The sequence below is a fragment of the Anomaloglossus baeobatrachus genome, chromosome 8, assembly GCF_048569485.1.
Source record: "Anomaloglossus baeobatrachus isolate aAnoBae1 chromosome 8, aAnoBae1.hap1, whole genome shotgun sequence".
In the NCBI taxonomy this organism is placed as follows: Eukaryota; Metazoa; Chordata; class Amphibia; order Anura; family Aromobatidae; genus Anomaloglossus; species Anomaloglossus baeobatrachus.
Window position 1 is genome coordinate 234782405 of NC_134360.1, and position 17099 is coordinate 234799503.

General features: G+C 44.2%; 1 protein-coding gene across 2 annotated transcripts in view; it reads right to left on the reverse strand.

Annotated features, from left to right (window-relative positions):
• PATJ (PATJ crumbs cell polarity complex component) overlaps positions 1-17099 on the reverse strand; it is a 272880-nt gene that overhangs the window by 31137 nt on the left and 224644 nt on the right. For both annotated transcript variants that reach the window (XM_075320380.1, XM_075320379.1), the window contains 6 exons: positions 15477-15542; positions 14719-14833; positions 13045-13181; positions 11282-11365; positions 5654-5847; positions 4412-4559 (listed from right to left, as the gene is read on the reverse strand). In XM_075320380.1, the coding sequence (XP_075176495.1) occupies positions 4412-4559; positions 5654-5847; positions 11282-11365; positions 13045-13181; positions 14719-14833; positions 15477-15542 (744 nt within the window). The remainder of the gene's footprint in view (positions 1-4411; positions 4560-5653; positions 5848-11281; positions 11366-13044; positions 13182-14718; positions 14834-15476; positions 15543-17099) is intronic.

Here is a 17099-nt window from a genome sequence, read left to right on the forward strand (position 1 = left end):
TTCGTAAATCTTCCATGGGGGCGGGCTGCCTGGGGTCCGTTGCTGTCATCCTGCCGATTTACGCCGCCCCCAAATGCTGAATTTCAAAGCTCAGGACGCCGCCCCTGGGTGCCCGTGGTCCCGCACATGCACTGTTCCACTGTAGCGGTGCCGTGCACTGTGTGCACGTGTGACCGCTGGTGACGCTTTGCGCGGGCACGAGGTTATGGGCGGCGCTGTGAGTGTCATCAGCAAGTGCCGCCCATAACCTCGTGACCGCACTTTCCCCTATTACTCCAGCGTTATGCGCAAGCTGGCCAGATGACCGGACGTCACCTGCTGCTGAGCAGGATGGGAAAGAGGTGACGTCCGGTCACCTGGCCAGCGAGCACGTCACCAGCGGTCACACGTGCACACAGTGCACGGCACCGCTACAGTGGAACAGCGCATGCGCGGGACCACGGGCACCCAGGGGCGGCGTCCTGAGCTTTGAAATTCAGCATTTGGGGGCGGCGTAAATCGGCAGGATGACAGCAACGGACCCCAGGCAGCCCGCCCCCATGGACGATTTACGAAATTTGCATAAGAAAAAAGGTACAAGTTTACTAAGTGTTTATTTTGGTATAAAAGTGGCCACAAGAACTATAGGAAGCTTCCTAGAATGCAGCCCAGGAGCTGCAGAGGGGGGAACTTTTAGCTTTATAGCTAAATTTCTGATGACAGGTTCCCTTTAACGTGCCCAGTTCGTTTTTCACCTGAAAGTTTTGCTACAATTGTATTCTGAAAAGACAATATGAGCAAAACGACCTCCAGAATGATACATTGTAACAACCATCAGAGGATCTGTGCAGCTGCTGCTGTGTTCAGCTCGCAGAGAATAGCGCAAGCTGGAAACAATTGTACCCACTTCTCATTTAAAAGGATGAGTTGTGCTGACAAAGACGAGCGCACATTCACCGACGGCAAATAGATCTTAAAAATGGTGAGGACATGATACACAAGTTAAAAAGTTGTAAAACTTAATTTCCTGGTAATAATTAGTCTTCATCTGTCATTCAATGGAGCCAATCTTAAGTGTTTTCCAATACAACCCCTGGCAAGAATTCTGGCCTCCCCTGGCTCTGAGGATGTTCATTCAGTTCTTTACTTTTGTTTATAAAAAGCAGATCACAGACGGCACAAAACTAAAGTCATTTCAAATGGCAACTTTCTGGCTTTAACACTAAAAAAAAATCATGAAAACACAATGTGCAGCCAGTAACTGTTACTTTTCAAGACCAAACGGGGGAAACAAATTATGGAATCACTCAATTCTGAGGAAAAAAGTATGAAATCATGAAAAAACAAACAAAAGATCACTCCAATACATCAGTAGTATTTTGTTGCACCACTTCTGGCTTTTATAACAGCTCGCAGTCTCTGAGGCATGGACTTAATGAGTGACAAACAGTACTCATCAATCTGGCTCCAACTTTCTCTGATTGCTGTTGCCAGGTCAGCTTTGCAGGTTGGAGCCTTGTCATGGACCATTTTCTTCAACTTCCACCAAAGATTTTCAATTGGATTGAGATCCGGACTATTTGTACGCCATGTCATTGACCTTATGTGTTTTCTTTCAAGGAATGTTTTGATAGTTTTTGCTCTATGGCAGGATGCATTATCATCTTGATAAATTATATCATCATCCTCAAACATCCTTTCAATTGATGGAATAAGAAAAGTGACCAAAATTTCAATTTAAACTTGGGCATTTATTGAAGTTGTAATGACAGCCATCTCCCCAGTGCCTTTACCTGACATGCAGCCCCATATTATCAATGACTGTGGAAGTTTACATGTTCTCTTCAGGCAATCATCTTTTTATTGTTTAGCTTTTCTGTATGTAAATTCCATTTCCTTTAGGCGGTTTCTTATAGTCCGGTCACAGACATTGACTCGAGTTTCCTCCCATTCGTTCCTCATTTGTTTTCTTGTGCATTTCCTGTTTTGGAGACATATTGCTTTAAGTTTCCTGTCTTGACGCTTTGATGTGTTCCTTGGTCTACCAGTATGTTTACCTTTAACAACCTTCCCATGTTGTTTGTATTTGGTACAGATTTTAGACACAGCTGTGAACAACCAACATCTTTTGCAACATTGTGTGATGATTTACCCTCTTTTAAGAGTTTCATAATCCTCTCCTTTGTTTCAATTGACATCTCTCGTGTTGGAGCCATGATTCATGTCAGTCCAAGGTGTGATCACTCCTTTTTAGATGCAGACTAACGAGCAGATCTTATTTGATGCAGGTGTTAGTTTTGGGAATGAAAATTTACACGGTGATTCCATAATTTTGTCCTCATAATTGAGTGATTCCATAATTTTTCCCCCCTGTTTGGTCTTGAAAAGTAACAGTTACTGGCTGCACATTATGTTTTCATGATTTTTTTTAGTGTTTCTTGAAGACAGAAAGTTGCCATTTGAAATGACTTTAGTTTTGTGTCATGTGTGTGATCTGCTTTTTTTTTTTTTAAACAAAAGTAAACAACTGAATGAACATCCTGAGAGCCAGGTGAGTCCAAAATTCTTGCCAGGGGTTGTATACAGGGCCTTGAAAAAGTATTCACACCCCGTGACCTTTTCCACATTTTTTCACATTACACCAATTAACTTAAATGTATTTTATTAGGGTTTATGTGATGTACCAACACTTCGCACAAGTATTTGTGATGCGTAAAGGAAATGTTACATGGTTTTCTAAATATTTTAAAAATATAAATCTTAAAATTGTGCCGTGCATTTGTATTCAGCCCCATAGAATTTTATTTATACCCTAAATAAAATTCTGAGTGACTACGGTAATTGCCTCCAGAAATTGCTTATTTAATCCATTGAGTCACCTGTGTGTAATTTATTCGCAGTATAACTACAGCTGTTCTGTGAAGGACTCAGAGGTTTGGGTATGAACATTAGGGATCAAAAAGCATCATGAAAACCAAGGAACACACCAGACAGGTCAGGGATAAAGCTGTGGAAAGGAGTAAAGCAGGGTTAGGTTATAAAGAAAATAGTCCAAGCTCGGAACATCCCACGGAGCAGTGTTCAATCCATTTTTAAAAACTGGAAGGAGAATGACAACTGCTAACCTATCAAGACATGGCCGTGCACCGAAACGGACATCCCAAGAAGGAGAGCGCTAATTAGAGAAGCAGCCAAGAAGCTCAAGGTCAATGGCCGAATTGCAGAGATCACAGCTCAGGGGGGAGAATATGTCCACAGAACGACTATTAGTAGAAGACTCCACAAATCTACCGTTTATAGAAGAGTGGCAAGAAAACGACATTTTGGAAAGCAAAGCAATTAGAAGCTCCATTTGCAGTTTGTAAAAAGCCATGTAGGGGACACAGCAAGCAGTGGAAGAAGGTGCTCTGGTCACATGAGACCAAAGGAGAAGTTTTTGGGCTAAATACAAAACATTATTTGTGGTGGAAAACTACCACTGCACATCACCCTGAAAACACCATCCCCACTGTCACACATGGTGGTGACAAAAGCTGGTCAAAGGTGATGGGAACATGGGTGAAACTGAATACAGGGCAATCCTGGTGGAAAACCTGTTCGAGGATGCAAAACACACTAGACTGGGACGTAGGTTCACCTTCCAGCAGGACAACGACCGTAAACATCTTCCAGAGCTACAATAGATGGTTTAGATCAGAGCAGATTCCTGTGTGTGAGCGGCCGAGTCACAGTCCAGACCGAATTCAGACTGACAATCTGTGACAAAACATGAAAGTTGCTGATCACAGACATCTCCATCCAATCTTACCAAGAGAGCGCGAAGAAGGGGCAAAAATGTCACCTCTAGATGTGCAAAGCTGGAGAGACATTCCCCAAAAGACTGCACCAGAATTTGCAGCAAAAGGTGGTCCTACAAAAGTATTTACTCAGGGGGGCTGAATACAAATGCACGTCACAATTTTCAGCTTTATATTTTTAAAATCGTTAGAAAACCAGGTATCATTCTCTTTACACTTCACAAATATTTGCTGCTTTTTGTTGATATCATATAAAATCCCATTAAAATAAATGTAAGTTTGTGGGTGTAATGTGGAAAAAATAATTGGAAAAGTTCACGGGGTATGAATACTTTTTCCAGGCTCTATAATTACTATGCTACTTATCTGGGAAGGGAGTCGTTTTCCGACGTGTAACCATGAATCAGGGCAGAAATGTTCCATTGCAAGAGAATAGAGTTGTAGAAACCCCATTTACATTCATGGCTTATAACCTCTGGTCGGATTTGATGCATTAAATCTTCAGTGTGAATGGACCTGTACAGAGAACAAGAGCTAAGGACCAGGAAATTGCTCCTAATATTGATCCAATCCTGTAATGTACGGTCCATAGATGTAAGTCCTGAGTGTTAGGCCCGTCCTTGCATAGGTCGTACCTTCAGTATGGTGGCCACCAGTTCCTGGGAGGCGTTTCGGACGTCCTCGCCATTGACAGACAGAATCTGATCCCCTTGCATTAATCTCCTGTCATAGTCGGCTGCTCCCCCTTTTACAATGTCGGAGATGAAGACTCCGCTGCCGTTCCTGGAAGACATTAAACATTCATAAAATTCCGGGGTATGACACACATCATCCATCAGCTCCTCGCAGCTGGCATCCTCGCGATGCCGTAATTGTCACCATAATAGTCAGGACAATGAATATGATCATTGAGCCGTCAGGAACAACCACGGAGCCTCTCACACGGACGGGAGCAGCTTGTTCTACTTAAGTGGTCGTCTCTGATACAAACCAGCAATGAAGGAGGAACAGAAGCACAAAATCCATCCTGTGCATAGACAGAAAGGATTAACACACATCCTCCTTAAGACTGAGAACACAGAGCAGTGGCGATAAGGGACATCTTATTAATTCCTTCTCTTCAGGGATACATTCATTGCCAAATCTCTTGTGTTCCTTCACACAGTCATACAGATACATAAACAATTTCTGGTTATCTGTATTCATCACAAGGGGGAGCACCCTGCATAGAGATATATGACACAATTTTGTCTACAGCCACCACTAGGGGGAGCTCCCTGTATACAGAGATACATGATAACATTTTGTTTGCAGTCACCACTAGGGGAGCTCCCTGTATACATATATACATGATAAGATCCTGTCTGCAGTGACCACTAGGGGGAGCTCCCTGTATATAGAGATACATGATAAGATCCTGTCTGCAGTGACCACTAGGGGGAGCTCCCTGTATATAGAGATACATGATAAGATCCTGTCTGCAGCCACCACTAAGGGGAGCTCCCTGTATACAGAAATACATGATAAGATCCTGTCTGTAGCCACCCCTAGGGAGAGCTCCCTGTATACAGAGATACATGATAAGATCCTGTCTGCAGCCACCACTGGGGTAGCTCTCCGTATACAGAAATACATGATAAGATTCTGTCTGCAGTCACCACTAGGGGGAGCTCCCTGTATACAGAGATACATAAGATTCTGTGTGCAGCCACCACTAGGGGAAGCTCCCTGTATACAGGGATACATAGGTGTATTTTTCAAACTCATTAAATTGGTAGGCAGTAAGCTCCCCCTAGCAATGGCTCCAGACAGAGTTCTATCACTCCTTATGGCAATCAATCACTTTCTTTAAAGGACAGAAGTTACTCCCATCTTACCTTTTACCCACAATGCTCAGCCCCAAACCTCGGCCACTTTTCTTCTGCAGCTCCACTTGGAATATATCCAGGTTTTCCTCGTCCCTGTACTGTGCCTCGTCTCTGTATACCACCAGCTGCACCTTCTGGGGTGTCTGTCTCAGAGCTGTAATGGCATCTTCATGAGAGGCATTCCTCAGATCCATGCCATTGACCTACAACAACAAGTGAGAATTACGGGGAAATATGTCCCTTGTTGCACACAGCTCCTGAGCAATCCACTGCTGCCACAAGTTCAGCTGCTAAATAGCTTGGGGGGGGGGGGATTCCATTCTTATCATATAAAGTGATGTGATATGGCTTGGACAGACCAACATTTTATGTATGTTCTCAAGATGGGTGGGGGACTCTAAGCGGTCAGACCCCCAGTGATCAGGAAATTATTACCTACCACATAATTAGGGGATAACTTCCAAACTTGTGAAAACCCCTTTAATCTCTGTAATAAATAATGCTTTTATTCATTGACCCCCAGTGTTAGCGCAGCAGTCCAATTAAAGGTTTTATCCACTTAATATATTGTAATCATTATATTAAATAGCACTGTGTACTTACAACAGCTCATTTTGGCTTTCTACCCAGTTAATTCTTCTGTTTTCTCTGCTCTTTTTAGAAACAGGATGTCTCTTTTCCCTGCATGAATCATCTCCCTCTCCAACTCCTGACCCAGCTGCCCAATCCTCCCTCTGCCATAGACTTTTGCAGTGATGACTCATGCAGGGAAAACAGACTTCCAGTTTCTACATAGAGCTTAGAAGGATGTAACTGGTCTGTTTTTAATCACGTGATGTCATAGATCTAATGAAAAACAGAAGAATTAACTGGGTAGAAGGGCAAAATTAGCAATTTTAAGTACACAGTGCTATATAATATAATAACTGCAATATATTATTAAGAGGATAAAAACTTTGATGGAAATGCTGCTTTAAAGGGAATCTGTCAGCAGGTTTTTTGCTATGTAATCTGAAGAAAGCAGGAGATAGATGCTAACACACAGAGATCAATGATGTGCCATTTATTATACTGTGCGCTGTTTACGTATAGTGAAGGTTTTATGACATTGGATTATTATTGCCAGGCCTACACCATGCGCTCTCTCCCTCTGATTAGCAACTTTATGTCTATAGACTTTGTACATACAGAGCCTGGTGTTTCGTGGGGTAACTTACTGAGCCCTGCTGCCTTCCTAAATCTAAAATTTTTTATTCTGTCAGAACAGCTGCAGCCAGTAATCTAAGTGATACATAGTTGTATTAACGATCTCTTTGCTTACATCATGCTGCTCTCAGATGAGGTAGCAAAAACCTGCTGACAGTTTCCCTTTAAGGAACTGAAACAAACTAGACTACAAAGTTACCAAACGGCATAGTTCAAAGATTGGTCTGAGTGTGGAGCAGGAGAACGAGGAGTCATTGTGATGCCAGACACGGAGGTGGCGCACAACCAGTAACAGACGTTTCAGCACCCTGCTACAGTGCAGCGGCAGTGACTTTCCCTACAAATCTTCACAGACGCATTAACAATTCATCCTGCCGCCAGCGTGCACAATTACACTGCGAGCAGCAACACTGCAATAAAGCCTGTGTCAGAGCAGAATGCAGGCGGCTGATAGAAGACTCACCGCAGACTGACACTGACCGGCCCGATGCATCTACAGAGCCGGACCCACTCACCGGAGACTGGCACTGACCAGCCCGATGCATCTATAGAGCCGGACCCACTCACCGGAGACTGGCACTGACCAGCCCGATGCATCTATAGAGCCGGACCCACTCACTGGAGACTGGCACTGACTAGCCCGATGCCTCTACAGAGCCGAACCCACTCACCGGAGACTGGCACTGACCGGCCCGATGCATCTACAGAGCTGGACCCACTCACCGGAGACTGGCACTGACCGGCCTGAAGCATCTACAGAGCCGGAACCACCTACCGGAGACTGGCACTGACCAGCCCGATGCATCTACAGAGCCGCAACCACCTACCGGAGACTGGCACTGACCAGCCCGATGCATCTACAGAGCCGGACCCAATCACCAGAGACTAGCACTGACCGGCCCGATGCATCTACAGAGCCGGACCCAATCACCGGAGACTGGCACTGACCGGCCCGATGCATCTACAGAGCCGGACCCACTCACCAGAGACTGGCACTGACCAGCCCGATGCATCTATAGAGCCGGACCCAATCACCAGAGACTAGCACTGACCGGCCCGATGCATCTACAGAGCCGGACCCAATCACCGGAGACTGGCACTGACCGGCCCGATGCATCTACAGAGCCGGACCCACTCACCAGAGACTGGCACTGACCAGCCCGATGCATCTACAGAGCCGGACCCAATCACCAGAGACTGGCACTGACCGGCCCGATGCATCTACAGAGCCGGACCCACTCACCAGAGACTGGCACTGACCAGCCCGATGCATCTACAGAGCCGGACCCAATCACCAGAGACTAGCACTGACCGGCCCGATGCATCTACAGAGCCGGACCCACTCACCAGAGACTGGCACTGACCAGCCCGATGCATCTATAGAGCCGGACCCACTCACCGGAGACTGGCACTGACCGTCCCGATGCATCTACAGAGCCGGACTCACTCACCGGAGACTGGCACTGACCAGCCCGATGCATCTACAGAGCCGGACTCACTCACCGGAGACTGGCACTGACCAGCCCGATGCATCTACAGAGCCGGACTCACTCACCGGAGACTGGCACTGACCAGCCCGATACATCTACAGAGCCGGACCCACTCACCGGAGACTGGCACTGACCGTCCCGATGCATCTACAGAGCCGGACTCACTCACCGGAGACTGGCACTGACCAGCCCGATGCATCTACAGAGCTGGACCCACTCACCGGAGACTAGCACTGACCAGCCCGATGCATCTACAGAGCCGGACCCAGTGTGCAGGACCAATGCTGTCTGCTGCCAGGAACCCCAGCATCTGCATTCATCATTAGTAGTATCCAGACAGATGTCAGGGATTTATTGCTGGAGGATACTATGTTACAATGGCAATCTTGGTGATATTCTTTCCTTCCTTGCTATGCAGTCCACATGGGGGACGGAATATCACAGTGAGCAGCGACGTCGTATTGCATCCGGTGATATCTAGACTGTGCAGGGTGCAATGCGCAGATTAACCTTTTGTCCCCCCCCGGGCTCCAGACTGCTTCTACAACCGCTGCACCCCCTTTAATTAAATTCCTCATCTATATGATGAGAAGACAGCGGGACTGACTACATTTGGGTAATTGCCCGTTTGAGTAAATTTGCCTCTATATATTAAGGTGATAAAAAGGGTCCAACTGCAAAATCGATCAGATTGGGCGGCTCGGTGGCTCAGTGGTTAGCACTGCAGTCTAGCAACACTGGGGTTCGAATCCCACCAAGGACAACATCTGAAAAGAGATTGTATGTTCTCCCCGTGTTTGCATGGGTTTTTTCTCCGGTTTTCTCCCACACTCCAAAGACATACTGATAGGGAATTTAGATTGTGAGCCCCAATGGGGACAGGATTGCTGATGTATGTAAAGCACTGCGGAATATGTTGGCGCTATATAAGGGAATAAATATTATTATTTATTATTATCAGCACAGATTATGTAGCTTTTACCTAACAGCGCCACATACAGGTAAAACACAGCAATGCCTAAAGAGCCTATAAAGGAATAAAATAGCAAAAATTATACACCCATAATACAGCGCCCCCTATAGAGAACGCAAAGCAACATGAATTATTCATAATAAATGTCAAGATGTCTAAGACTAGCCATCAATAATAAATGCAGGCAGCTGCACAGTGCTTAACGAGGACCTGTCCCCAGATTTCACAATACAAGCTGCATATATTATTATAGAGATCATCAACCTGATGAGACTGGTAAACTTATGACTAAAATCCTGATAATAAAATGAGCTTGTAATTAGTCTAATGAGAGAACAACCTATTGAGTCCACGTGTATTAAGATTTATTCACCTCTACTGAAAAATGGAGCTTCTTACTGAGGGGTGTGAGGTCCCAGCAGCAGGGAGGAGGGACACTGAGGTGTTGTCAGACAGGTGGATACAAAATCACCAGAAGCTGAGAGAATGGACACCGAGGAGCAGCAGCAGGAAGGAAGGATACCGTGGAGCAGTCAATCAGGCTAAGTGGGCAAATATTTAGCAGCAGCAGTGAGGAGGTACACTGAGGTGCTGTCAGACAGGGGGATACAAAATCACCAGAAGCTGAAAGGATGAACACTGAGGAGCAGCAGCAGGTAGGAAGGATACTGTAGAGCACTCAATCAGGCTAAGTGGGCAAATATTTAGCAGCAGCAGGGAGGAGGTACACAGAGGTGCTGTCAGACAGGGGGATACAAAATCACCAGAAGCTGAAAGGATGAACACTGAGGAGCAGCAGCAGGTAGGAAGGATACTGTAGAGCACTCAATCAGGCTAAGTGGGCAAATATTTAGCAGCAGCAGGGAGGAGGTACACAGAGGTGTTGTCAGACAGGTGGGCTCAAATTTAGCAACAGCAGAGAGAATGGACACCGAGGAGCAGCAGCAGGAAGGAAGGATACCGTGGAGAAGTCAATCAGGCTAAGTGGGCAAATATTTAGCAGCAGCAGGGAGGAGGTACACTGAGGTGCTGTCAGACAGGGGGATACAAACTCACCAGAAGTGGAGAGGATGGACACTGAGGAGCAGCAGCAGGTAGGAAGGATACTGTAAAGCACTCAATCAGGCTAAGTGGGCAAATATTTAGCAGCAGCAGTGAGGAGGTACACTGAGGTGCTGTCAGACAGGGGGATACAAAATCACCAGAAGCTGAAAGGATGAACACTGAGGAGCAGCAGCAGGTAGGAAGGATACTGTAGAGCACTCAATCAGGCTAAGTGGGCAAATATTTAGCAGCAGCAGGGAGGAGGTACACAGAGGTGTTGTCAGACAGGTGGGCTCAAATTTAGCAACAGCAGAGAGAATGGACACCGAGGAGCAGCAGCAGGAAGGAAGGATACCGTGGAGAAGTCAATCAGGCTAAGTGGGCAAATATTTAGCAGCAGCAGGGAGGAGGTACACTGAGGTGCTGTCAGACAGGGGGATACAAACTCACCAGAAGTGGAGAGGATGGACACTGAGGAGCAGCAGCAGGTAGGAAGGATACTGTAAAGCACTCAATCAGGCTAAGTGGGCAAATATTTAGCAGCAGCAGGGAGGAGGTACACTGAGAAGTGGTCAAATAAGGCTAAATGTGCAGAGATTCAGCAGCGGGGAGGAGCACTGAGCAGCTGGGAAGAAAGATTTACTTGAACGTATACATAGCAGATTATACAGTCATCCTTACACAAATTTTAAAAGTAAATAAAACAGTCTCATCAGGTCTAAGATATATATTTAATAATGTATGTGGTTTGTATTAAGGAATGTGATAAAAGTATCACTTTAATGCCGAGCAGCACAATCTAACCAGCCATAAGGAATGGTCAGAATTGATCAGTGGTTTTCTATGGACTGATCTTTGGGCATCACTTGGTGCATTTCTGATTGGTCTCCTTTTACTAAGAAACTGCAGCTATTGTTGCCGTACCTCCAGGATCTGATCCCCGGCCCAGAGCCTCCCGTCTCTGGCAGCAGCGCCCTCTTCATAGACCTCATGGATCACCACTGCTTCCTGCAGAATACAAGGAGAAAATGACTGGCACGCTGCCAGCTGCAGTGATTAGCAGTGACCTTGCTTTTATCTTGGTCCTATACACCAGTCACATATAGAGCTGCAATCCGATAAACTGTGTGCTGAAAGATGCAATCCCAGCAGGACAATCATGGGGGTCCGACTCCTCTAGCTCCAGACCACAGTCTGCAAACTAGACAGCTACTCACGGGAGCCACCGCTCCCTGCTTCCTCCACTTCACTTCACTCTCTTCACTGACACTCTCCGGACCCTCCCTTCCTGACCCCCAGGTGGGCGACCCTATTCCGCTTAAGCCACCCACTGGTGTGCCTGGTGGGTGTGGTGCAGGGTGTATCTAGGATATGATCTGCTGTTGGCAGCACCATAAGATGGGGACCCAGAACCAAGAGGGATTTGAATACTGCACTAAGGGAAAAGAGCGTGCAGTACCCTCTGACGACTTGATAGTCCAGGGGCGTCACAGAGTGATGAGCACCAAAAATGTTTCTCCAGTCAAAGACTGGAGTGGTATTTTTGGCTAAGAAAAAAAACATCACAGCTGATGAATTCCATGGAGGGCGTAACCACGACCCTGTACAAGCTCCTTCCCTGCAGAATTGTTTCAAAGTGGAGTAAAAAAAATCAAAAGTTGAACTTTTTACACAATTCTGACTTTGATGAGATGAGAGACTCTTGGAGGATCAGATGGATGGGCCGTGGCTGGATCAGTACCGGCACAGAGCTTCACTTCCACTCAGACACCAGCGAGGTGGAGATGGGTCCTGCTATGGCCAGGGATTATTAAAGAGGAGATAGTTGGACCTCAAAATCACCTCCAAACCAACTGCCAATATTTAGAAAACACATTCTTCAAACAGTTGTACAGGGAAAAGTCTACGTCTCTCAAGAAAATCATGATTGTTCTGCAGGACAAGAATCCGGACCATCACAGCAAAGTCTCCACTGCTCGGTGCCAGAAAAGACATTAAGGATGTAAAATAATGATCCGGTCAAGTTCTCACCAGACCTAAACCCTACTGAGAACCTGTGGGTCCTTCTTAAATGGGAGATTTATCGTGAAGGAAAACAGTCACCTCTCGGAGCATGGTGACGCACCAAAAAGTGACTGTGATCCAGCATTCCCAATAGGTCAATGTCACCTCTTCTCCTTCCTTGCACAGGGCACAGAAGATGCAAACAACCCTCTGTCATAGAAGTTAATGAACATCTCCAGTCTATTGCTGGCTATGGTCCATGTGGCTGTGGTAAAGCAAACCTCTAAATGATATGAATAATAGCAATGGCCGCTTCCATAACCATGGATGGAAAAAACAACAAAAAAGCACCTGGGTTGTATTAGTAACCCATAATCTAGAGCACATATTCCCTTTAAGCACTGACAAGGAGACAATTTTTGAGTGCAGCTCTGGAGGTGGCTGGAGTATTACACATTCTCTAACTTAAGATCTGAAAGCCAGAGTGATGATATATTCCTGGAGTCTCAGATTATCTGCGGTGTCCTCTACATGTTTCCTATGTGACGTGAAGCAGTCTGAGCTGCAATACCAAACATGACCTAAGGGCAATAGTGGCACTATTTCCTGGAAAAAAAGAAAGAATTTTTTCCAGTCTTCTAGATCCTCTTATGTGATCGCATATGATGAATGAGGACAGTTACCAGCGGGGTATCTTTACCACCCACGATGCTGAGTCCAAGACCCGAATGTCCCTTGGAGATTTCAATGGTCATTTCCTGTCCCGGGATGATCGGACACGTTCCTGGATCAAAATGTAATAATGGAGATGGAGCGCTTCCTACAGGAGAGAAAGTGGAGAAGTAAAATATCATGTGGAAAGTCTGAATACAACACAATGTACAAAAAAACCCCAAATCTTCATATAAGGGAGGACATACACAACAAAAACTTTATATAGGGGAGGACATACACAACACAAAAACCTCATATAGAGGAGGACATACACAACACAAAAACTTCATATAGGGGAGGACATACACAACACAAAAACCTCATATAGAGGAGGACAAACAACACAAAAACTTCATATAGAGGAGGACATACACAACACAAACTTCATATAGGGGAGAACATACACAACACAAAAACCTCATATAGAGGAGGACATACACAACACAAACTTCATATAGGGGAGAACATACACAACACAAAAACCTCATATAGAGGAGGACATACACAACACAAACTTCATATAGAGGAGGACATACACAACACACAAACCTCATATAGGGGAGGACATACACAACACTAAAACTTCATATAGGTGAGGACATACACAACACTAAAACTTCATATAGGGGAGGACATACACAACACTAAAACTTCATATAGGTGAGGACATACACAACACTAAAACTTCATATAGGGGAGGACATACACAACACAAAAACTTCATATAGGTGAGGACATACACAACACTAAAACTTCATATAGGGGAGGACATACACAACACAAAAACCTCATATAGGGGAGGACATACACAACACAAAAACTTCATATAGGGCAGAAGATACAAAACAAAAAGTTCATATAAGGGAGGACATACACAACACAAAAACTTCATATAGGGGAGGACATACACAACACAAAAACTTCATATAGGGCAGAACATACACAACAAAAACTTCATATAGGGGAGGACATACACAACACAAAAACTTCATATAGGGGAGGACATACACAACACAAAAACTTCATATAGGGGAGGACATACACAACAAAAACTTCATATAGGGGAGGACATACACAACACAAAAACCTCATATAGGGGAGGACATACACAACACAAAAACCTCATATAGGGGAGGACATACACAACACAAAAACTTCATATAGGGGAGGACATACACAACACAAAAACTTCATATAGGGGAGGACATACACAACAAAAACTTCATATAGGGGAGGACATACACAACACAAAAACCTCATATAGGGGAGGACATACACAACACAAAAACCTCATATAGGGGAGGACATACACAACACAAAAACCTCATATAGGGGAGGACATACACAACACACAGTTTTCATATAGAGGACACAGCTGACACATGGCCCCCTAACTCAAAATTAGGCTGTAAAATTCATTAATGCAGGCATTTACCTGCAACTTCCCATTATGTAGCAGCAGTGAAAGCAGCAGGAGGCCCATTTAGTGAGTGAACTCCCGTGCACACAGTAATATACACCCTGTGCACACAGTAATATGCACAGCGGAATGACTGTGTGTAATAAGTTGTTAGGCAGTACATCGATATCAAGCAATCAGGTCTCCAGTCTCTGAATACTGTAGCGCTGAGCTTGTGTCTTACTGTGGCTGGAGAACTCGGCTTCTGGCACAATGTAAGGCAGAGCGGGTCCGAGGGGGATATCTTGGGGGCTGTACGGGATCTTGGTGCTTTTAGACTGTTTCAGCTGATTGACCAACTACAGGGGGAAGAGCGAGCAAAGAAAGAAAAACAGAGACATCAGCAATAACGTGATACAAATCTGTTACATTTATTAACATCGCGCTGACCACAAATCTGAGCTAATGAGGATTTCTACTTGCCGGTTAACACAGATCAATCGTTGTATATTGAAACGTTAAAAACCTGTATAATAAATGCCATTGACTACTACACCAGAATCGGGCGCTCGTACCTGCGGATGTATCCGCAGGAACGAGCGCATGTTTCCCGCAGCTGCCCGCTGGCGTCCGCAGCTATTTTTAGCTGCGAGATTCCAGCGGAATAGCTGTGGGAAACATGCGGTAATTCATGCGGCTTACCTGCGGACGTCCCGGCCTCTATCTCCATAGCGGAGGGCCGGGACATCCGCAGGTAATTCCGCATGAATAATTGACATGCAATACATGCGGATGCCTACATCCGCAGCATGGTCGGCAGCCGCACTTTCCGCAGCGTGGACACAGCACTCCCCATGTCCCATAGGATAACATGGGGAGTGACTGTACATGCTAAAACCTGCAGATTTATCTGGAAAATCCAGAAAAATCCGCAGGTTTTCCCGCGGCAAAATCCGCGAAACAAGCTCCCATGGGCACATAGCCTAACGCTGAGGTCTCTACCTTGTCCAGCACATTCTGCTCCTCCTCCGGCGCCAAAGTCTGATCATTGAATCTCACTTTACCTTCCTGTAACACAAATCTGAATATTAAATCATCACATAACTTATACAGTCAGTCACAAGTCACTAACCTGAATATTAGTTTTCATAGTAAAATCGCTGTGAACAGGAGAAACTTATTAATAAGAAGATACTGCCACAAATCTAATAGAATATAACTACTAAAATACCGTCCCAATTGTACGAAATATATTATAATACTGCCCAAAATATGCACGAATATAACCACAATTCTACCCCCCATGTACAAGAGTATAACTACTATAATACTGCCCCCTATGTACAAGAATATAACTACTATAATACTGCCCCTATGTACAAGAATATAATATAATACTGCCCATATGTACAAGAATATAACTACTATAATACTGCCCCTATGTACAAGAATATAAAACTACTATAATACTGCTCCTATATACAAGAATATAACTACTATAATACTGCCCCTATGTACAAAAATATAAAACTACTATAATACTGCTCCTATATACAAGAATATAACTACTATAATACTGCTCCTATGTACAAGAATATAACTACTATAATACTGCCCATATGTACAAAAATATAAAACTACTATAATACTGCTCCTATATACAAGAATATAACTACTATAATACTGCCCCTATGTACAAGAATATAAAACTACTATAATACTGCTCCTATATACAAGAATATAACTACTATAATACTGCTCCTATGTACAAGAATATAACTACTATAATACTGCCCCTATGTACAAGAATATAAAACTACTATAATACTGCTCCTATATACAAGAATATAACTACTATAATACTGTTCCTATGTACAAGAATATAACTACTATAATACTGCCCCTATGTACAAGAATATAAAACTACTATAATACTGCTCCTATATACAAGAATATAACTACTATAATACTGCTCCTATATACAAGAATATAACTACTATAATACTGCCCCCCTATGTACAAAAATATAACTACTATAATACTGCCCCCTATGTACAAGAATATAACTACTATAATACTGCTCCTATATACAAGAATATAACTACTATAATACTGTTCCTATGTACAAGAATATAACTACTATAATACTGCCCCTATGTACAAGCATATAACTACTATAATACTGCCCCCTATGTACAAGAATATAACTACTATAATACTGCCCCTATGTACAAGAATATAACTATTATAATACTGCCCCCTATGTACAAGAATATAACTATTATAATACTGCCCCCTATGTACAAGAATATAACTACTATAATACTGCCCCTATGTACAAGAATATAACTATTATAATACTGAGCAGATCATCTTTACAATCTTTCACTTCTGTAATTATTTGTCTACGGTTTTGTTTTGCTTTATATTAACTTTGGTGTTTTCGGTAACAGAGATTTATCCTCTGAGGGCCAAAATGAGCTTCAATGAGTCGACAAATCGCTGCTGACTGCTGCAGACGACTATCAGCTCTGAAGCCATCAGGAGTCATCAAGTGAGAGTGACAGGTCCTGGAGGAGAGGCGCCGACACCATCTTTTCAAGCAGCGCTCCGCTCTCACCTCCA